The 22334-nt window shown below is 35.8% G+C and overlaps 3 protein-coding genes across 4 annotated transcripts in view; 2 read left to right on the top strand and 1 right to left on the bottom strand.

The window, feature by feature from the left end:
• The first annotated feature begins 3733 nt into the window (after positions 1–3733).
• On the top strand, positions 3734–10446 carry LOC107683951 (OCIA domain-containing protein 2-like). 2 transcript variants are annotated; one of them, XM_016480044.1, is made up of 8 exons: positions 3734–3872; positions 4327–4603; positions 5077–5170; positions 7291–7344; positions 9532–9579; positions 9713–9863; positions 9948–10033; positions 10243–10446. In XM_016480044.1, exons 2-7 carry the CDS (start codon positions 4529–4531, stop codon positions 10030–10032), a joined length of 507 nt encoding a protein of 168 aa, XP_016335530.1. In that variant the 5' UTR covers positions 3734–3872; positions 4327–4528; the 3' UTR covers position 10033; positions 10243–10446. The 2 variants fall into 2 exon arrangements, with proteins under 2 accessions (XP_016335530.1, XP_016335529.1); XM_016480043.1 differs by lacking the exon at positions 3734–3872 and having other exon boundaries at positions 4193–4603.
• Positions 10447–11634: 1188 nt separating this feature from the next.
• On the bottom strand, positions 11635–15267 carry LOC107683950 (OCIA domain-containing protein 1-like). The gene is made up of 8 exons (XM_016480042.1): positions 15021–15267; positions 14757–14905; positions 14492–14545; positions 13697–13744; positions 13437–13569; positions 12961–13190; positions 12666–12815; positions 11635–12282 (listed from the first exon to the last, which is right to left on the bottom strand). The coding sequence occupies exons 1-7, from the start codon at positions 15137–15139 to the stop codon at positions 12679–12681; spliced, it is 870 nt and encodes a 289-aa protein (XP_016335528.1). The 5' UTR covers positions 15140–15267; the 3' UTR covers positions 11635–12282; positions 12666–12678.
• Positions 15268–16199: 932 nt separating this feature from the next.
• Positions 16200–22334, top strand: part of LOC107683942 (protein furry homolog-like) — a 122650-nt gene continuing 116515 nt past the window's right edge. Inside the window, exon 1 of the mRNA XM_016480032.1 lies at positions 16200–16446. The gene's annotated coding sequence lies outside the window, so the exon portion shown is untranslated. The remainder of the gene's footprint in view (positions 16447–22334) is intronic.

Raw genomic sequence — 22334 nt, 5'->3', positions numbered from 1 at the left:
GTCTCGTCTCCTCTCATACTGAACCCAGAAAGTTTTCTCAACTGTACACTCACGTTTCACCTCATATCGTATAAATCTTTCGCCTTTTACTAAATATTTCTGTGGGGAGTAACACAATGAGTATAAACTAATTTTATGATGCCCTGCTTTTGGCGGGGCTGGTTTTGTGGTTTACGGAAGATTTTGTGATTTTATTGTAATGTGTAAGTCTCGCGGTGTCTTTCGAGTACGTTTACAGCAAGGTGTTAGATACGACGTTAGTTTGTGACGTCAAGTGACAAACGAGTATCTTCATGTTGTCACTTCATGTCTCCGGTAACAGGCAGGACGTTCATAGCTTTTCACTCGGTTATGACAGATAGTTTCATTTCTGGTCGAGTAAATGTTTTGCCTTCTGCTAAATATTTTTATGGGGTGTAGTATGAATTTAAAACAGTTTTGACACTCCGCAATTGGGGTTCTCGTTCTTGTTTGAGATAATGTTAGTTTGTCTGCAGTCATTTTGTCTACCTCCTACACCGTACATTTGTATGCTGTTTAATGCAACTCTTTTCTAAAGTATATATGTTTCAGTATAATAGGCTAAGTAGGCGCTAAACCGAGCAGATGAGTCACGTGACGATGAGCGTCCTACTTGGTTCGCTGTTTTAATACAAATTCAAAGTACAGTACTCTTTTTACTGTAAACGTAGCTCCATGTGTTTGACTTGAAGTTTATTTGAAGTTGAAGTCATTTTGTAGTAGCTCCCCGTCTCTGAGATTCATGTTTCCGGTGGGCGGTATTTGTTCATGAGCAGCACTAGTTATTACACTTACGTTGTACCGCAGAGAGTAATTCTGTCGCATTTTACTAAAAAAAATAGAGTAATTTGAACAATGAGTAGAAATTATTATTATTGATGTGTTCTGCTTCATAGAGAAGTAGTAGGCTGTCTGTTAACATAAATAAATAAATACATTTACTGTACTGAATGTTGAAAATATAGAAATTATTATGAAATCAGTATCTTGAGACGTTATGGTAGCCCATATCTAGCCTATACAAGTGGTTTCTAACGCTTTTTGTCATTTCACTTTTCTGTAATTTTGAATGAAGCAGACAAGAAATGCAAAATATGTCTACTTTTCATTTTAAAAAGACATGTTATGCTTTACTTGCCATGGATCAGTGTAATTGTCTGCCAGTATTTTTATTTTTTAACAAAGATGGGTTCACTGTCATGGGTATTTAATACAGCAGGGGAGAGCAGGGCACAATGTAACACTTTTTGACTTTCTCAGTTTTTGTAAATCCACATGGGGTTCAGAGTAGGGCTGAACGATTAATTGCATTTGCGATAATATCGCGATATGGAAAAACACGATTTTTCAATCGCAGAGGCTGCGATTACACTCGGTCACGTGACACGCGAGAGTAAAGAGGTGTGTTCCACTTGAAGATCGATCGGTGTAGACGTCAAAGTACGGCGAGAGAAAGCATAAGGAGACGTCCGCGCTCTCAGCTCTCGCAGTACTTTGACGACACACCCATCGGTCTAAGCAGCGCTGCTTCAAGTCGAGCGCCGGCCATCAGCAGAAAAAGAAAAGAAATAAAACAGTAAACAGCCAAAGGACGTAACTTAGAATGGGAGATGGATTGGTTTGTGAAAGGGAAGAGAAAAGCCATAGATGAAGTCGCACAGACCCAGGCAGGTGCTGGTCATTTAAAAGCTAAATACAGAAAATATGACGAGGCATATCTTGCTCTCGGCTTCACTCACTGTGTCTAAGTTATACCAGACACTACAGTTGACGCGTCGCGCCTCAACAGCTCTACACTGGACGCGGCAAAGCGACCGTTGCAAATCATTTTAACTTTGTGTCAGTACGTCATAAATAGAACAAGGCATCAGTTTAATGTCGGGTTTTGTCGCGTCGCGCCCTATACAGTCTGTGGTCGCGCCGCGCCGCATCCAGTGTACACAGTGTCACTGGTTATAATGGTTCTACTGTATTTTGCCGCTCGCGTCCGGTGTAGACTAAAATTTTTAGGCTGCATGCCTGACCAACTGAACAAGTGGGAAGTGAATTAAATTGATTAATGAATTAATCAATGTTGCCATCTGCTGGTCGTCTTGACGAATAGGTTTTTCTCAAACGTCTACAATAGTTCTCTCGTTTGCTAGATTGCAAAACTCTCCGTAAATTAATCAATATTTAGCGAATATGAACAAATATAATAGTTTGTTAATTACTTATTTCAAGAGATTGTGTGTATCTGAAAGAAAACCATAAGGTTATTATTAGTTTAACCTTTAAACCTATATTACCTCAAACTCACATGGCAACACAGTTTACAACTGTAATTTTAATGAGATTAAGGTTATTTTCTAGAAACTAGAACATATTAAAACCAGAGTAGGGGAGAGCGGGGCACAATGTAACACTTTTTGAATTTCTCAGTTTGTATACAGCCACATGGGGTTCAGAGTTTTTTTTTTGTTTTTTTTTTATCCACAGTAATTTTACACTTGTCTAGTACAAATACGTCGCTTTGTTTCATAATTACAGTGTATACATTTTTCTTTATTTACCCTCAAAAACTGGAAGTGAACTGTGACAACATGCCCCGTATGTGGGGTACATTGTAACATCTGAGGGGCAGGATGTAACATGACCATATGACAACTTAAAATGTTATCTGATCGAATTAAAAAATATATACAAGACTAACTAAAATATTTTGTCAATAAAATAAAATTATTAACTTTTTCAAAGTTTTTTTAAGAATTGAAAATAATCTGATTTTGGAGTTCGACAATGAACACATTGCAACCATGCTTGGGATGGCCCACAAAAATGAGCAAAAATGCTTTACATTTCTTGAAATAATAACTTCTGAACATTAAACATTGACTGTCAGTCTTTATTCACCTGTTCCTAGTGGTTTCTCATTAAAATTAATTAAAGTAAATAGTATAAATTGCATTGTGAATAGCACATTGTAACGCAGTGTTACAACGTGCCCCATCTGCGCTACTGGAATTTAAAACTGGTTAGTGTCTTCTGCTAGTTAGCGTAGGATTAAAAAAAAAAACTATCTAAACTCATAAATAACAGATTGGAGATTAAAATAATAGCATATTTGCCTAATTTTAAATGAATACTAAAAACTGAGATGAAAAATTTACTTAAGCCAGAAATGTACTTTTACTATGGTAAAATAAATGTTCAGTGATATCTTCAAAAGAGTTTTGAATTTTGGCGCACTTTTTTCTCTATATAGTGTTGAAATGGTAACTAGTAAATACCATAAATTTTGTAATGCTAGCATGTGTGGAAATATTCAAACCACGTGTGTTACAACTAACCCCGCGTTACTTTGTGCCCCGCGCTCCCCCACATGTGAAAAGAAGCACTCGGTGTCAGTATAAACATAAGAAAACTGTGACTTTGAATATTCATGTCTATTGAAATTGACATATAGAGGGTTTTCACAAGTTAGAATATGTAGTTTTAATATATATGCAATGTGTGTGATGTACTTTATTGCCAAGGCATGAAATCTATTACTCCTAGCTGATGAACCCTTATTTATCTGGAAGCCTCTTAATGTTTCCTCTGTCTTCTCTTCTTCTTTCTGCTGCGTTATGACCTGAAAATAACAAATGTCTTCAAAATGTCTATCTGGGATTGGTCAGGTCCTCAACTGCTAAAGTTTAAAAGATTCTCCTGGAGCAGTGTATATAACTTATAACCTATTCTTCCAGATTTATGAAAATGGGAGATACAGAGTGCTTTAAAGCAGTATGAATGTGGCCAAGGGTGCATATAACTAGGGCAATATTGTCTGATAAAGATTTATCAGAACAGGCGGTGAATGTTGGACAGAGGTGAGCACACTGACACGAGTATGTCTTAAAACAGGAATTCGGCACTCTTCAAAAACACTTTTTTTCAAAGTTGTAAATAAAACAGAGTATTGGAGTATGTTTTTCAAGAAAATATTTCTACTTAAAAATTTAATGTTTAATTTAATGTTATTTGTTTCTTTGTAATTATTTGTGAAATTTACTAGCAATTTCTGTGTGAAAAATTGTTTCAAAGTAAATCCTACACCATTTTTTTAATGTCTTTTAAGCATGATGTAGTATGTCTTATCAGTATATTTGGAAGTGACTGCTACAAAGAACAGAAGTGGGTGAAGGGTTCAAATCATTTTGTCCACATATTTTTCAAAACTATTCATATCTTATGAACACAATTCTAGCTAAAACACTAAATCCAGCGACTGTCATATACTGTACATTCAAATAGCACATTGTTCACGTGTGTTTAATTTGCAAGGAACCATGACGTTGGATTTGGTTTAAACTACTGGACATCAAGGCACTTCCCCCAATGGGAGGTGCATTACACAGTTGTTGAAGGAGAGGAGGAGCTCTATGGGGTCAAAAGAAAACAGCAAAAAGAGTGACTTTGTAGTAGTAGAAGAAGAAGAAGCATAGCAGACAAATAGAAAAGAGAGGAGCACATCAATGAAAAAGACATGAGTACAGAAGGAAATCAGAGTATGGGTGGAGAAGGAGGGGTGGACGCAAAACCTGGCCAGTCTGGGTGGAAGGTAAGAGAGTTTTGAAAAGTTTGTTTATCTTTCAGAAAGACTGCAGCTATGTAGCTGCTTATAATAATGAATAAAAAGATCTTTAACATTAATGTGGGCCTTCATGGAGAGCAGTATTCTTTGTGTCACATTTAACATTTGTTTGCTCAGACCAATGTTCATGTGGTTGATAGCATGTAGACTGATAGTAACCAGATGTTCACCTCACTTCCTGTGATATCAGGCCTGCATTTGCTGTATGGTCACTAAGTTTACACAGAGCCATAAAGCTGTAAACTAAGTTTTGTAGATTTTGTGTGCTAATGTGGTCGAAAGTACAGAAGATCCTTTGAAACCAGCCACCAGGTTTCAAAGTACCACGTGATTATTGTTTAACATAGGGAAATAGCTTGACGAATGGGGCTTCCTGTAACCCATATAAGCATCTCCATTAAGAAAGGATTTAATTTTTTATGACCTTTTTGTTGTTACAGCAGTTCCAGTGCCCCTTAGCTGATCCACGCTTTCCTAGGGAAGATATAAAGCAGATATGGAAGGAGTGTCAGTACGAGAGCTTCTGGTATCGAGGTAAAGAAACAAAGACACATTTGTACTCATTTACTATCCTTAAACTGAAAGCTGACCCAAAAATCATTTACTCACCCTCATGTCATTCCAAACCTGTATGACTTACTTTCTTCTACTAAACACTAAAGAAGATATTTTGAAGAATTTTGGTTGACTTTCATATAAGCATGCAGATTTCTTTTGTTCAACTGAATAAATATTTTTAATTTTGGGGTGAACTATCCCTTTAATAGAGATAGACCAGATATGATGTTTTTGTTCACCCTTACCAAAAAGAAGTATACTTCAAGTTTATTTTATTAAGTATACTTAAGTTTAGTTCAAGTATGTTTTTAAGTATACTTTATGTAGTAATTATACAAATATCAGTGCACTAGTAGTATACTTGTAAGTGTACTATTTCAATACTCCTTGGGACTAAATTGGCCCACTTTCTAGTATATAAAAGTATAATTTTAAGTATACTTTAAGTATAACAGTAGTAAACTTTGAGTACAAAACTAGATTACATGTTTTTAGTTTGTACTGCAGCTATAAAACATCAAAAGAAAGAACAGGGTATCTGCTTGTAAACAAAAACATTTTATTCTAGCTTCATGCATTCTTTTTTATAAACACTTGAATGTGGGTAAGTTTCATAAATAAAAAATAAATAAACATTTTTAACAAAAAGCTGAAAAAAAAAGACAAAATTTTGATTCAGAGTGATAATCAAAACATAGATGGAGTCGTTCAACACCCCAAAGCTTGACAGTCATTATTACCTCTTCATGGGTCGACATTTTATTCCATAATGTTACACAGTTTTGATGCTGTTTTATGTCTGTCTGATCATGTTAGATGAAGCATCTGTTGTTTTGGTTTCTTCTTCGCTTGTGTTTTGGAAATTTTGTACAGAAGGTGTGTAATAGCGCCCCCTACAGTATAACAATGAAAACATGGATTCCCAAAGCACAAGTATAGCTCAAACATAGTTAGACTTTTTCTTAGTATAAGTCAAGTATACTTAAATGTCATTTTAAGTATATTTCTGAGAAGTACATAAAGCCCATTTCTGAGAAGTACATAAAAAGTAGACTGAAAGTATACTTTCCTATTTTTTAGTTTAAAAGAAGTATACTAATAGCACACTTGAATAAACTTCTTTCATGTAAGGGCAGTTCAGTTGCATTTGTATTACAAAAAGTACGTTTCACAAGAAAATACAATTTCAGTCTTTTTACTTCAAAATTGAATGTTTAATTAAGTGTATTATTTGCGGTTTCTTTGTAATTATTTGTATAGGAGATCATGAACCGCACTCACGAGAGTCTTCTTTTTACGTTTTATTTTACATTCTTCATTGATGGGAAAAGACGATTAATTATTTGTGAAATACTAGCAATTTCTGAGTGAAACTTGTTTGTATATCAGTTTTGTTTTTTTATTGTAGTAGTGTAGTAGATGGGTTGGGTTATACTTTAAAAATGTGTATTTTGGACAAAACATTGAGTGGTTCCCCTCTGAATCATCTTCACAGGTTGTTTGCTTTTGTAAAAAGGACTTGACAGGTGTGTACATGTTTTTTTTTTTTAAGAACATTTGTCCAAAAAAGGGCTAATGGAGCAAAGCAGTGGTGCCTTTATTATCAAGTGCTTATGTTTTGACATGCATGGCTGGAATTAGGTTTTACCCTAGCACTGTTTGTGTTGGGGGAAACATGAGCCTCATGTTAAGTCTTCCAGCTGACTGTGATCTGTGACCCAGTTGTCCATTGTAACCAAATATTCAGAATTGGATGGTAAAATGAAGATGTAAAATATCCATCATCAATGCACTTATACAAGCAACATTTTATCTGACCAGCCCCTCTGGTGTATAGCACGGATCATTTCTACCTCAGAATCATTTCTAGAGCCTCGTAAGTCATATTTGAAACACTGAAGTGTCCTCAGATTGCTTCTTGTCTTGCATCTCTGATTGAGAATTTACGTATTTACATTGAGTGTGACTTCTGGATCTGATTTTACCAAAGGAACCATTTGGTATTTAGATGTTGAATGTTTAGATGAATGAATGAATCTAGATTTGGAGTAATAATGTGTTGCTTTTTAACCTCTGACCTGTTCATGTCTCAACAGCTCTTCCACTGTCTGCCAGCAGCATGGCTGTGACTGGTGGCCTCATATATAGCGGTAAGATTCAGTCTACAAATAATGTAATCAAGATTCATTACACAAAGCTGTTGGGTTTGAGCCGTGATTTCAGGAGCAGTTTGGGCCGTTTTGTTTAAACGTTTAAATGAAACTAAATAATATATATAGTTAAGTCCATATATATTTGGACACAGGTACAATTTTTTATTATTTTAGCTGCTGACCAAAACATATTTAAGTTATATAATGAATATGGGCTTAAAGTGCACACTCTGAGCTTTAATTTGAGGGTATTCTCATCAAAATGGGAGGAAAGGTTAGAGAATTACAGCTCTTTAATATGTACCTCCCCCCTTTTTCAAGGGACAGTTGACTCAAAAGATGTTTCATGGACAGGCGTGGGCTATTCCTTCATTATTTCTACATCAATTAGGCAGGGAAAAGGTCTGGAGTTGATTCTAAGTGTGTCATTTGCATTTGGAAGCTGTTGCTGTGAATCCACATCATGCAGTCAAAGGATTTCTCCATACAAGTGAAACAGACAACTGTTAGGCTTCAAAAACTAAACAAATCCATCAGAGAGATAGCATGAACATTAAGAGTGGCCAAATCAACAGTTTGGTACATTCTGAGAAAAAAAGAACGCACTGGTGAGCTCAGCAACATAAAAAGGCCTGGACGTCCACAGAGGACAACAGTGGTGGATTATCTGAGAATCCTCTCATGGTAAAGAAAAACCCTTTCACAACGTCCAGCCAAGAAAAGAACACTCTTCAGGAGGTAGACGGGTCATTGTCAAAGTCTACAATCAAGAGAAGACTTCACGAGAGCAAATACAGAGGGTTCACCACAAGGTGCAAACAAGGCCAGATTAGACGTTGCCAAAAAACATCTAAAAAAGCCAGACCACTTCTGCGAAAGCATTCTTTTGACGGCTGAAATTAAGATCAACCTGTACCAGAATGACGGGAAGAAAAACGTATGGCGAAGGCTTGGAACAGCTCATGATCCAAAGCATACAACATTATCTGTGAAACATGGTGGAGCAGTGTGATGGCATGAGCATGCATGGCTTCCAGTGGCACTGGTGTTTAGTGATGACGTGACAGAAGACAGAATCAGCCGGAAGAATTCTGAATCGTATAGGGATATACTGTTTGCCCAGATTGAGTCAAATGCAGCAAAGGTGATTGGACGGTGCTTCATAGTACAAATGGACAATGACCCAAAACATACAGCAAAAGCAACCCAGGAGTTTTTGAAGGTAAAAAAGTGGAATATTCTGCAATGGCCAAGTCAATCTGATCTCAGCCTGATTGAGCATGCATTTCACTTGTTGAAGACAAAACTAAAGGCAGAAAGACCCACAAACAAACAACTGAAGTCAGCTGCAGTAAAGGCCTGGCAAAGCATCACAAAAGAGGAAACCCAGGCTCCATGACTTAAGGCAATCATAGCCTGCAAAGGATTCTCAACAAAATATTATAAATGAACATTTTATTTATGATTATATTTATTTGTCCAATTATATTTGAGCCCCTGAATATGGGGGGACTGTGTATAAAATGGTTGTAATTCCTAAGCATTTATGTTATATTTTTGTTCAACCGCTTGAATTAAAGCTTAAAGTCTGCACTTAACTTTCATCTTGATTGTTTTATTTTTAATTCTGTTCTGGTGGCGTACAGAGCCTAAATTATGAAAATTGTGTCAGTCTCCAAATATATATGGACCTAAGTGTATTAAAAAAACTAACTTATTTCAGCTAGTTGCCAAGGCAGCATTTTTCATTATTTAGTTTACCTTGATGTACTAAAATAACTAAAACTGAAATAAAAATTAACACACACATATATAAAGACAATTTTAATACAACAGAATTACTAAAACATTAACAAATTAAAATGAAAACTTGAAATGAAAACTACTAGTTGTTTTATACTTGAAATTGAAATTATACTAAAATAACACTGTTAAAACAGTCTATCGTAAATTATGCTTTATGACTGAAAAAAAAATGTGTTTTTACTTGAGCAAGACGATTCAAAAGACTTGAGCGCAAAAGGATCTGTTTAGCACACGGAACAGAAAGACAATGGGAAAACAATGAAAAACAATGGAAAAGCAGTGCAGTGGAATGCAAAAATGCGTTCTGTGTGAAAGTACTCTTTTTTTTTTTTTGAGTGACTATTGAAAACGTATAATCCAGTTTGCTTTTTTTAACAGGCGTCTGGAAAAAGTCCAAGCGATTTGGGTATTTCCCTAAACTCCTTTGTAAGTCTCAGTTGAATAATAATTTCCCTCATCATATTATTATGCATGTTTTGTATCATTAGCTACTGTAGCCTACTTGGTAATTGGATGTTGGAATACAAACCCTAACCCATCAATCGACTTTCCTCTGCAGTGGCGGGTATTGTGGGTTATGCAGTAGGCAAAGCTGCCTATGTCGGGACTTGCAGAGAAAAATTCAACAATAAACTGGGACCAGATTTCGCCAAAGGGTTTGGTCTGACTCCTCCTGGATTTGGACCTAGTGGCTGTAAACCTGGACATAAGTAAATATCGTGAGGAGTCATGTCATGAGCTTTTTGCAGTAATTTTGTTCTTTGACATATTTGTTCATGGTTTCCTTTATACAGACACTGCATCCATGTGTGTGAAAAGTGCAAACAAGAAGAAGCACAAGCCGCAGCAATAGCGCTTGATGCACCCACTCAGAACTGAGGTGAAGAAACACAACACACCCGTCACCCATATACCTAAACACAAAAATCCACCTCACTCAACAACACCTGCACACTAAACCACACCCACGAGCTACTATTCATTTACATTCTAAAACCACATTACCAAACACCCCTTACCTGGTGTCGTCCAAAGGAAACACAAATGTAATCAATGCTCAAGTTAAATCTATTCGTTTTTCTGTTGCAGGTTCTCTGAGATCCACAGGACATCACTCATTACCTCGTCATTGTTTTCAATAAAAAAATTAACTAATTAAATCAGAAATCTTTAGTTCTTTTGAAAATAATGCAAAACAAAGCAGCTAAAATCATCTTGAATGGACCTTCATTCTAACTAACCAGCAGGGGGCGCCAAGACACTATGGCAAGGCAAGGCAAGGCAAGTTTATTTATATAGCACATTTCATACACAATGGTAATTCAAAGTGCTTTACATAAAAGAAATGAATAAAAAAAATAATCACAACAATAAAACAAGAAATTTAAAACTTTGAAAATGATTGAAAAAATGGATTTAAGAGGTTTAAAATGAATTTAAAACAGTTAAGAATAGAAAATTATTATACATAAAATATAGTGCAATCAGTTCGGACGTTGCACAGTGCTCATTCAGTAAATGCACAGCTAAACAGATGAGTTTTGAGTCTGGATTTAAATGTGACTAATGTTTTAGCACATCTGATCTCTTCTGGAAGCTGATTCCAACTGCGGGTGGCATAATAGCTAAAAGCGGACTCCCCTTGTTTTGTGTGAACCCTTGGTATTTCTAACTGACTCGATCCTAATGATCTGAGTGGTCTGTTAGGTTTATAATCAGTGAACATATCTGCTATGTATTTAGGTCCTAGGCCATTGAGTGATTTATAAACGAGTAAATGACTGAGACACTGCAGCTATCTGGACAAACTAGACAACCTTTTTCGCAAATTGAAATAGCCTATTTCAATAATTGTGAAAAAGGTTGTCTAGTTTGTCCACATAGCTGTGTCAAATAGAAGTAACATTTTAGCACTAAGAGATGTAGCGTTTGAGTTGGATTTGAGGGAACAAGATAACAATAAGAAATGTATGCTGTCGTAGAGTCAAATCTGGCATAAAATAATCCACCTCATAGAAATCAGTATGATGTTATTTTTAAGTTCTTATAATGTTATATTCCAATGAAATTTGCTCAGCTTTTATTTGTTTAGAATATAGAGAAGGGAATGGAGGTTTCTGTTGAATTTTATGACAGTAAGCAGCTGCCTTTTATCAGAGTTGAATCATAATATTGTACTGCAGAACAAAGACGTGTGTGTGTGTGTGTGTGTGTGTGTGTGTGTGTGTGTGTGTGCGCGTGCGTGTCAGATCTGCATGACTTTGTTCTGCAGTACAATATTATGATTCAAATATAAAGTGTATATTACCTTCACATACAAGAAAAAGACGTGTGTGTGTGTGTGTGTGTGTGTGTGTGTGTGTGCGTGCGTGTCAGATCTGCATGACTTTGTTCTGCAGTACAATATTATGATTCAAATATAAAGTGTATATTACCTTCACATACAAGAATCAATGTGCAGTAAATGAATTACATATGTCATAGGCTTTATTTGAAATGTTTGAACATTTAAATGTGAATTTTCATTAAAAGAATTAAACAGCAAGTATATATTTATCTCCAGCACAGAAGACTGTAATAACTGTAACATCAGTGAAAGATGTCATTATTATCATGATGGGTCCAAGTCAAAACACATCTACTCTCATAATACTACTGTTGCAATTGTCACTTGTGCACAGCTTTTAGCATTGTGATGGACTAAATTTCCAGTGGAGAATCAAACTTGATGCTGTTATTTATTACATCTTCTTCTCTGGGTTTATATGAAACAATATCATGTCTATTGTTATTATATAATTGTATTTATTTATTAGCAAGTCTCAAGCACATCTGGCCAGAATTTCCTAATCAATAAAAACACTGATTGTTAAAATTATTTATCTTAAGTCTGCTTAAAGCAGGAAGTCAAGATGAGAAACATTTTTTTCATACCACAAATGTGCTATCAAAAGAAAATAGAGTAATTTTGCATTCATTTCAAAAATGGAGTTTTACTCCTTAAAGTACATTCAGCATTTGATTGCAGCTTTTGGTCTAATCTGGCAGAAGGAATCATGACAACTCCACAGAAGTCACTGCTCCTCAAACAGTTGATTACTATTCCCAAGAATCTCCATATTTGTTCTTGGGGGAAGAAAGAAACTGGTTAACAGATTAAAACATACAAGGACACTGAAATGATAAAATATGTATTAACTATACCAATATTCATACAAACACAAAATTAAAGTCAAGCTTCAACACTCATGTCAGTTGAAGTGGGCGTGTCAACTAGTGTATTTGCCATCATCTACATCAGTGATTCAAAACTAGACTTGCTTCAGGACCTTTATGATACACTGAACATCAGTTGGCAACCCAACACAGTACTGTTTTTTTAAATAATTCATGGATGCCTTGACATTTAGAGGTTAAATATTCAAATTGATTGCCTTTTAGAATCTTTACAAGTCTCACAAATCATTACTTGTATAGACCAATTAAAATTTTAGGGAAATCAGTTACTGAAGCTCACCTTCCTTCTTAGGTACTGGTGCCACTGTTTGTGGTTTCAGCTTTCTGTGTGAGAGTGACCTCATAGTTCTCTCTATTCTTGCTACGCAGTTCCTCATACAACACTGGCTTCTTTTTGGGCACATCCTCATCTGGATAGAGCGGAGCTTTGGGACAAATGAAAACTATTGGTTAAACATCTACCAATCCTTATTCAATGACAAATGTCTTCACCCAAATGTAATCAAATTTAGATTTATTTATATATGTCTATACAATTATACATGATGTTTTATGCAAGGGTGGCAGTACCTTGAGGAGAAATATCATCCCTGATGTTAACAGGACCAGAATCACTAAATCCAGAACTGAAAGGAGTGGGGTCGTATGATTGGGAGGGGCTGCTGTAGGGATAGTCACTGGTGTAACTGCTGTCGCTCTCAGGCATAGAACTGACTTCTGTCGAAGGTTGGAACGCTGACTCCAAAACAGACTGTTGAGATTCTGATGGGTTTGGATCCTCAAAATCTGACTGGTTTAGCCTAAAAAAAAAATGTATCACCATGTGTAAATTAATTGTCAAAGTGAATTACTTCAAATATATTAATGTGTATATATATATATATATATATATATATATATATATATGAAATGAAACAAATGAAATAAAACACATACATATAGATAGATAGATAGATAGATAGAAGCAATTTTATATTTCTAACTATAAAAACAAAATATAGAAATGTAAATATATTTTAAAAATTCTTACTTAAAATTGTTCTTACTCTGAAGGCATGTGATGCAGACGTCCCTGTCGTAGTGCCTCTCCCAGTGGGGAGTTCTCTAGTTTTCTAAACTTTTCTTTACAGACCCTCATGTAAGACATTTTCCCAGTAATGTATCCAAACATGCCAGCAACTGCATAAAAATCACAAATATTTAAAGGTACTTAGGAAAATGTAGTCTTTGAATATCCCTTATCATATATCCTTGGTTTTAGCTGTGTTTTATAAAATTTGTGCTGTCTATTGTTCTTGATACTTACATGCAACTTTGGGAAGAGAGCCGAATCTGGGTGATGGAGTAAGGATTCCTACGGATAAACAATAACAATATAAGATTTTACATTTTTGAAAAATGAATTTGTTCTCCCTTTTGTTTAAATTGTTTTACCGCCAAAATCCAAACCCATAAAACTTGCTCATATTCAGAATACAAATGAAGAGCATGAACAGTTGAGTTTCGGTTTACCATATTTGACGTGCTCTGTATATGTGCACTGTTAGATGTTTCTATGTGAACAAAAGTCTAAATTAAATCGGTTCATAATCATCATACAAAATTATTGTGTCTACTTGGAATACTTGGATTAAACCACTCTATTCATACAGATTTCTTTTACAATCTCTTTATGGAAATTCTGAAGCATTCAAATTTTGGTGGAATGGGCTTTTAATGGAGGAATGTAAATCTCACAGGTTTCATTAAAATATCTTCACTTGTGATTCAGAGATGAATGAAAGTCGTACGGGTTTGGAACAACAAAAATGAAAAAAATAATGACAATTTTCATTTTGGGTTGAACTATCTCTTCTTCATGACTTCTCTAAAACTCTTGTAGTCATTTGTGATTACTGGGTAATGCTTTCTTAAATATTTTACTTTCCAGAGCTCTGAGTATATTGGGGGGTTATAATTAGCCTACTATAAAAAGTTTAATTACTTAAGATTTTATTATTTTTAATGACTTTTCCCATTTTTAAAATTCCCTGATAAATCTAGGTTTTCCATGACAATGGGAGACATGAGTAAAAACTTGAAATAGAGGATGTGAACGTACCTCTTGATACCATTACCTGAGTGGCTGCAGTTGCAATGGCAGAAAATGGCAAGGCTGCAAATAACGAGAGCAAACGTTCACAAATCTCGTTCACAAGTTCTTTCTCATCAGAAGCATCTTGAGACTATACCTTGCAAAGTAATTTTGGGGAGGAATAAAACGAAAAAAATAAATAAAGAACGCAAAAAAAATGTTGGGCAGAATGACAGACAAGTGCTATTATAAATCATGACAGGTTTCATCACTAAAATAGAGCACTACTCACATCTGTACCAGAAGCTTTCGGAATTGCACTCTCTGAAGACGCGCCTCTCTTCTTCATTGGGAATATACGAGGCATTAAAAGAACCCTGTGAAGACAGAACTGTGCGTGAGGACACTTTCTGGAAGTTCCCTATCAGTGATCTATTTGTCCTGTAAACAGAAACCCGCACACACACTTTGCTTTTCAAGTACTTCTGCATGAGATAGAGCAGTAAGGGACAGAATATGTGGTTTATAAACATTGTCAGGTGAATTTACTGCCTACCTTACTAGACCCATGTGGGACTTGAGCAGCCGGAGTGAATCCAGACGAAGCTTGCGACATGACTGATCCAAGAAGCACAGCACGATTATACAAACAATAATGTTTTTTGCAGTAGCCATGGGATTACGCGGATTACGAGTCAACAAGTCCAGAGACACACTTTATTACATGACCTCCAACTCTTTCTTATCAGCAAACAACACTAACCCGTAAATGCAGGAGTTAAACCGGAAGCACCAATGAAAAGTCTCACAACAACTCAAAAATATGTGGAAATATGTTTTATAAGAATATATATACATATAAGAATGCCTTATTGTAAATTCAACACGGAAAAAAAACAAAAAACAAAATATAACTAATTGTAATTTCCGAACACATTTTTTTTAAATAAATGAAACATTTTATAACCAAAATATCAAAAAATTTCTTTGCCTTAATATTACTGTATATGTGAACAGTTTTCATAAGATTTAAACATACGATTTCATAGCGCATACATATCTAATATGTAATAAACATCAGTTCAACTTCATACATATAATATTCTTATAAATAAAAAAGACAAAGAAAAATAGTCTAAAATTTAAAGCGTTCAGACAAACATGAACATATACATGTGCATGTATATGATACTTGATGCATTAGCCCATTTACAGTAATTATTATTATTAATAAGCATGAACTATAAAAATAAATATAAAATTGTAGTCTGAACTGAGAAAGCAACTAGATTAGATAAGAACTGATCAGATGTTTGTGAAACGATTTAGAGAAGTTTAGAGAAATCATAACTTGTGTCAATATGAGTATTAATCACTTTTAGTGTTATGTCAATAGCCATTTAATTGCCTCATCTATCGATCGACCTCGCAAAGAAAAACTAATCCTCATAAACAACGAACAATTAAGAGGTCTGATCTAAAAGTATTGATATGTACTTACGCAGTGTACTAGCGTGTATTTTGACAAACCGAAGGAATTATCGAGGAATCTCCTTTCAGCCAATCCAGTAGCAGTGTGTGTTGATTGATAGCTCTATCAGCCAATAGAATGGTCCGTTTGTTAAACGTGTGAATAAAGTGCATTCATAGCTGCGAGCGCAGGGCGGGGCTTAGCTCCGCAATCTTGACACCGCGACTCCCCTATCAGAAGAGCGGATTGCCAAAGCCGTTAGCCAGCGCTGCTCCAATCTGATGGACAGGGAGGTGGGCACGTTGTCATTCGTCGAGTTTTTAGGTGTTTTGCGAAAAAAGACCGAGAAGATTAGCTATAAGATCGAACGTTAGCGGTCAACGGATGTGAAATGTTGTTTTTGTAAAGCTCGAGTCGTTCTCGTCATCTTTTGGAGAGAAGAGCCATTGGGTTTTCAGCGCTAGCGCGAGCAGGCTAACTGACGAGGAAAAGCGCAGCTGCTCTAAAAAAGGTAAGAAGGGCCGAATTCTGTTTGACTAACCTCAAATACCCAACGTCTAGTGTAAGACCGAGAGAGCCAGCTCTCACTTTTAACGCTCATCGGTTGTCCTATCAGATGTACTTTCCTTCGCAAGATATTATCAGTTAGTAATCAAGTTATGTTATGTTGACCTGCATTTGAAGTGAAGATGAGTGCAGTCAGTGGCTGTGTTACAAAATCTAGTGAGCTGTCGACATAGACAGCGTTTTTGGACACCATTGGTAAGGTAGATGAGTTGAGCAGGCCATATGAAACTAAAGTCTTAATGCACAGCTCACTGAGACTTTTCATGGAGTTTTGTGAGCTAACATGAGACAACATTGCGTTTAACCAATCAGAAAAACTGGAGAAATTGTCTTTGGGCAACATGTATGAAAGCTGAACTGAAGGGAGAGACTGTTACAAAACTGCAGTGTGGTGGAAATATCAGTCATAATATAAAGATCTGCGGTATTAGTAACAGGATGCTGTTAGGCTGAGTTTAAAACCCCCAAAGTCGTGTTCATTAACAACTCTTATTTTGTTTTAAACCACCAAATTACATAAAACGATCTTTTAATTTGATTTCTGTTTAATTTCCTTTAGTGGAAAAGTGTGAAATTTTAGTAAAACCCTGGAGCTGAAACAAAAACATGGGTTTGTTTCAATCCAGACCACATCTTTCTCATTTATCTTTTTCATCTAATAAAATCTGGCACTTGAAAGACTCGTTGATGTTTATTGCTTGTCCTATGCAAACATGTGCATGAGTCATAAATGATGTTAACAGCTCTAGTGTCCCAGCCAGCCTCTCAGCATTTGGTGAGAGAGCAGCTTGTTCATCAGTGAGCAGAGAACAGTTCACACTCCTGATCCGAGCTCTGAGAGGAGTGTGAACTCTTCCTGCTTACTGCTGAACATGCTGCTCTGAGTGTCATGATAGCAGTGTCTCTTGTAAACAGTAGTGGGGTTTGGTGGGAGACAGATGCATGGGATTGTTGCATTGGAGTTAAATGCTTAGACCTTCTTCTTTCAATTAATGCTCCTAAATGTAGATGTATATAGATATAGAAGCATGCTATTTTAATTGGAAATCTCTGCATGTTTCAAGTGAAATCATGTGTCAAATAATAATAAAAAACCTTATACAAATGACATAATTACATTGTCAATAACAGTAGCAGTGAAATTTCATGATTATTGATGCCAGTTTGCAGACCTCAGCTACTAAAATGCTAAAGAATTGAAAAAGCTGTCGTATTAGTATTAGGGATATGCCGGTATCAAATTTTCATGTTGCGATTAATTTCAAAATTCTGAATAATTTGTAATATATAATTATTCACGGTATTTAGAAGTGCCCACGATAACAATATCGTGCATACCCATTACCGTGATATATCGCATTACCGAATACCGGCACAAGTCTAATTAGTATAAATAGTAACAAATTAAAACAATGTTTGTAGCTGTCAAATTAAGTAATTATAATTAATAATACATTACTATTTAAGCGTTTGAAGCCAGCAAGATTTTTTAAAAGAAATTCATGCTCTTATTCAGCAAGGATGTGTTATGGTGTTGAAAAGTGACAGCAAATATTTTTATATTGTTACAAAAAAAGTCAATTTTAAACAGGCTAATGCTGTTCTTCTATAGTTTCTATTTATCAAAGAATCCTTTGCATCACATAAATATTAAACAACTGTTTTCAACATATAGCTAATAAGAAGAAATGTTTCTCGAGCAGCAAATCAGCATTTTAGAATTATTTCTGAAGGATCATGTGACACTGAAGACAGGAGTAGTTGCTTCTGAAAAGTCAGTTTTGCATCACAGAAATAAATAGCATTTTTAAAATATATTAAAATAGAAATTATATATAATTGTAATAATATTTCACAATATTACTGTTTTTACTATGTATTGATTGAATAAATGCAGCCTTGGTGACCATAAGAGACTTTAGAAATAATATATATATATAAATACTCTGAAATTTAGAGCAGTGAGTGGTTGTTTTTCTTGTCAATATTATGCAACCCTACAAGACCAAGGTCTTGTATATCAAGATCTGATATGACTGATATATTATCCTCCTTGACATCATACGATTATAACTGTTACCACACAGGGAACTGCTTGAATATTTCAAGAACCCTTTTCTATTCATTTTTTTTTTTACAAGCATCCTAGTGACAGATACTGTGCTATTTGCATTGATAACCTAGTAAATTACCTTGTTTAAGATGTGTTCTCAGTAATTGCTTCTTTGCTGGAACTAATGCTCCTTGTTAATTAGTCCCACATAAATGAAAGCGATATACAGTGCAATATAGTCGTGATCCCATGGGATCATTTTGTCATTTAAGAGGGAGGGGAATGCGATGAATTGGTTCGCTCCTCCGTCCTAATTTCAATCTAAATGTGCCTGAGGTTTCAGTGTTTTTACGCCCTCTTGAACACCCTCTTCTTGTTTAATAAGTTATTAAGGGCATAATCACAACAGCTGCAATCAGAAAATATGATATAGGCTAGTTCACATTACAGTCATGTTTTACATGTTTGCATGGCATGTGAAACAGATTCTTCACTTCTTTTTCTCGTGAGAACCTTGTTTTTTAATATTTTTGTCATGAAAGAATGAAACAAGAAACAGTGAGGGCTTTTGATTTGAGTCATCCGTTGTCTGGTACAGTAAAGGGTCTTGTAAGAGTGGGGCCGGACTGTCTGGTGTAGGTGGCAAATTAATGCACGTGGGCATTTTGGAACTCGGGCCTTACAGAGCTGGATTTTTACCACAAATGAAAGAGGCATTTTAATGGCCTATCTTTTTTTCCCAGAAGAAATGAAATAATCAGACATTGTTTTGCCCCTGGCCCCTTGTGCTCTTCAGGGGTGTTGTGTAATTGCATTTGCTAAGTGAACTGACACTGAGTTGTGTATTCGGCCATCCGACGAGCATTGCGGATGACCGTCATGACCATATTTTCCATATGCCTACTGTGCTTAGAGCTCGCCGTTGTGACACTGCAGATCTGCCGTCAGCTGTCTCGTGGAGATTGCCAAGAAAATTAACACAGCATTCTTCTAGATAAAAGACTCTGTTATAGTATGGACAAATGATGTGATGGTTATTCCAAAAAATGTAATCTGTTTGGGATGATTCCCAGGAATTCATAGATTGATAAGCCAGCGAGATTGACAGCTGTGTTTTGCACATGTATATTACTGTGATACATTGTGATTATCTGCATGTATGTTTTCAAGTTGCATTATGTCATCTAGGCTATACACGCTGGTTCACATGATTGTGTTTTTGTCAAATTTGTGTTTGAAATTAATTTCATTTTGTGAGGAGAACCGCATTCTTATGGTGCGTAAGAATGATAAATGCATGATGAATGCACATAGGCATGTGTCTTCTCCTTCTCGTTTATTTTATCGAATGAGTTATCAACGGGTTTAATTTGCATAATTAAAAAAAAATTGACCTGCAGTCAAGCTATAATGTATTTGTTAGTGGTCATGTATGTAAAAAACCAGGGATTAAAAACTAATTTGTTTGCTCTCAGCAAAAACGGTAAACTATTTTTTTTTCCGGTTCTAGATGTCTCCTTTCCAAAAGGTTACTAGTTAGAATGAAATAAAACTACTGTTTTATTTGTTCAGAAACATAATTAAATAAAAAATTGTTTTTTTCTAATTTTATTATTATAGAACAGCACACACGCAATTGTTAACTGACTTTGCAGTTGACATTGGGTATTATCGTCGATATATGATAATCAGCACATATCGCTCAGCACTACTAAAAAACAGTACACCGAATCTCTTGGATTACAATTTGCAACTAGCAAAGTTTTATTTTCATTAAAAAAACACAAGTAAAAGTCAGCAATAAAATAAGAACAAATAAAAAAATTGCAAACAACAGCACAAATAAATGCAATAGAATAAAGAGAGCTATGAAACTAAGTTTTTTCAGGTTAAGTAAGTTTTTATGCAGGTAAGAAATACTACAGAAATTAAAGTAATCAAATGTAAAATAACACATCCAGTGTTACTTTACATTTGATTACTTTAATTTCTGTAGTCTTCATTGTAGAAATTAAATACAGATTAATGCTTACCATTAAAGTTATTCAGTCAAAAACGTATTCAGTCAAGAGCAGAAAGTGATTTTCTTTGTCTTTTGTTCTTTGATTTACCTGACCTGCGGTCCCTTTAAGAGTTTATCCACGGACCCAATATACTGTTACACAACATGCGTTCTCTTTCTCAACTATTTAACATTCCAAAACTGACTGTGTTTAACTGGATACTCGCCAAGACGGGTATTTTGACACAATTTTTTATGTATTTGAACGTTTTAGCGCAGTTAGCTACTCATTTTGGTATTTGTGGCTTACAAGCTGTTTGAGACTGAGCTCGGCTTGTGCGCTCCACTAATATAGATCAGTGGTGGTGCGCGCACTTTTGGTGTAAGTGCGAAACCTGCGGGAATGACTAAAATAATGCGCAATACAAGCACTATATAACCGGAGCGAATGAGACGTGTGTGTGAGCGAAGGGGTTGTCGGACAGAAGAGGGCGAGAATGCGCGGCTGACGTTATTGCCTGTGCCGCTGGTAACATGTAAAAAGAAAAAAACATATCTTAAGTGTGCAGAATAACATAAGTGGACTTTGAACGATTAATTGCGGCTTTGAACGATTACGTAATTGTGGCATCCATAATTGTAATTGTAATTGCGATTAGAAATTCGATTAATTGTGCAGCCCTAGATCATATTACCCCAATTATTAAGTGTAAACCTATTAAGTTCCGTATCAGTTGCAAAATATTATTACTTACCTACAAGGCCCTTAATGGTTTAGCTCCTGCATACCTAACTAGTCTTCTACCACGCTACAATCCATCGCGCTCCCTAAGGTCGCAAAACTCTGGACTTTTGGTAGTACCTAGGATAGCAAAGTCCACTAAAGGAGGTAGAGCTTTTTCGCATTTGGTTCCCAAACTCTGGAATAGCCTTCCTGATAACGTTCGGGGTTCAGACACACTCTCTCTGTTTAAATCTAGATTAAAGAGTCATCTCTTTGGCCAGGCATTCAAATAATGCATCTCATAAACTTGGACTGCAGTTATATCTTTCATCGTCTGTTTGATTGTCTTTAATTGATTTCCATACATTTCTGCCATATGTACATAAACTGACAGTCACCACTGATAAGCTACTACTAAATATTGTAGAAACTTAATTTTCTGTAAAGTTGCTTTGCAACTATTTGTATCGTAAAAAGAGCTATACAAATAAACTTGAATTGAATTGAATTGAATATGGACCACCTTATTGTTGAGCCCTGCTGTGTATATGCTGAAGTTTGCATTGGGTGCTGGTGTGAAGCACTGCAGTAGGGGAAACTCTATCAGTGCGCACAGGGAACAGAGTGCATTATTAATGCCCAGGCTGCGGGTTCTGTCCGACCCTGACCAATCATCTTCCTCTCTGCCCAACAGAGTGGCATTTCCCCCTATAATTCATCCCTGTGGCTCATCTTCTGATCTCATGCATGCTTGCATGATCTCTGCTGCCTGGTTCTCTCTCCATAGTTAAGACAAGAATGAGGGATTACTCTCACTAATATCAGCATATGAAAGAGAGAGATTTACAGAGGACAGATAAAAGCAGACAGAACTGTTTCTATCCCTAATGCAGTCAGCAGCTGCTGCCAACCTATAATCTGTCACTCAACATGATTTTTGTTTTTGTGTTGTTAATCATAAAAGATCTTGCACAACTCCCTGGGTAAAAGCAAAGTCATAGCAGTAGTCTAATTTAGAGAAACTAAACGTTTAATCTTGGTATAGTTTCGGGG

This window comes from Sinocyclocheilus anshuiensis, unplaced genomic scaffold (assembly GCF_001515605.1).
Source record: "Sinocyclocheilus anshuiensis isolate Anshui unplaced genomic scaffold, SAMN03320099.WGS_v1.1 scaffold637, whole genome shotgun sequence".
Classification (NCBI taxonomy): domain Eukaryota; kingdom Metazoa; phylum Chordata; class Actinopteri; order Cypriniformes; family Cyprinidae; genus Sinocyclocheilus; species Sinocyclocheilus anshuiensis.
This window is presented reverse-complemented; position numbering and strand designations above follow the sequence as displayed.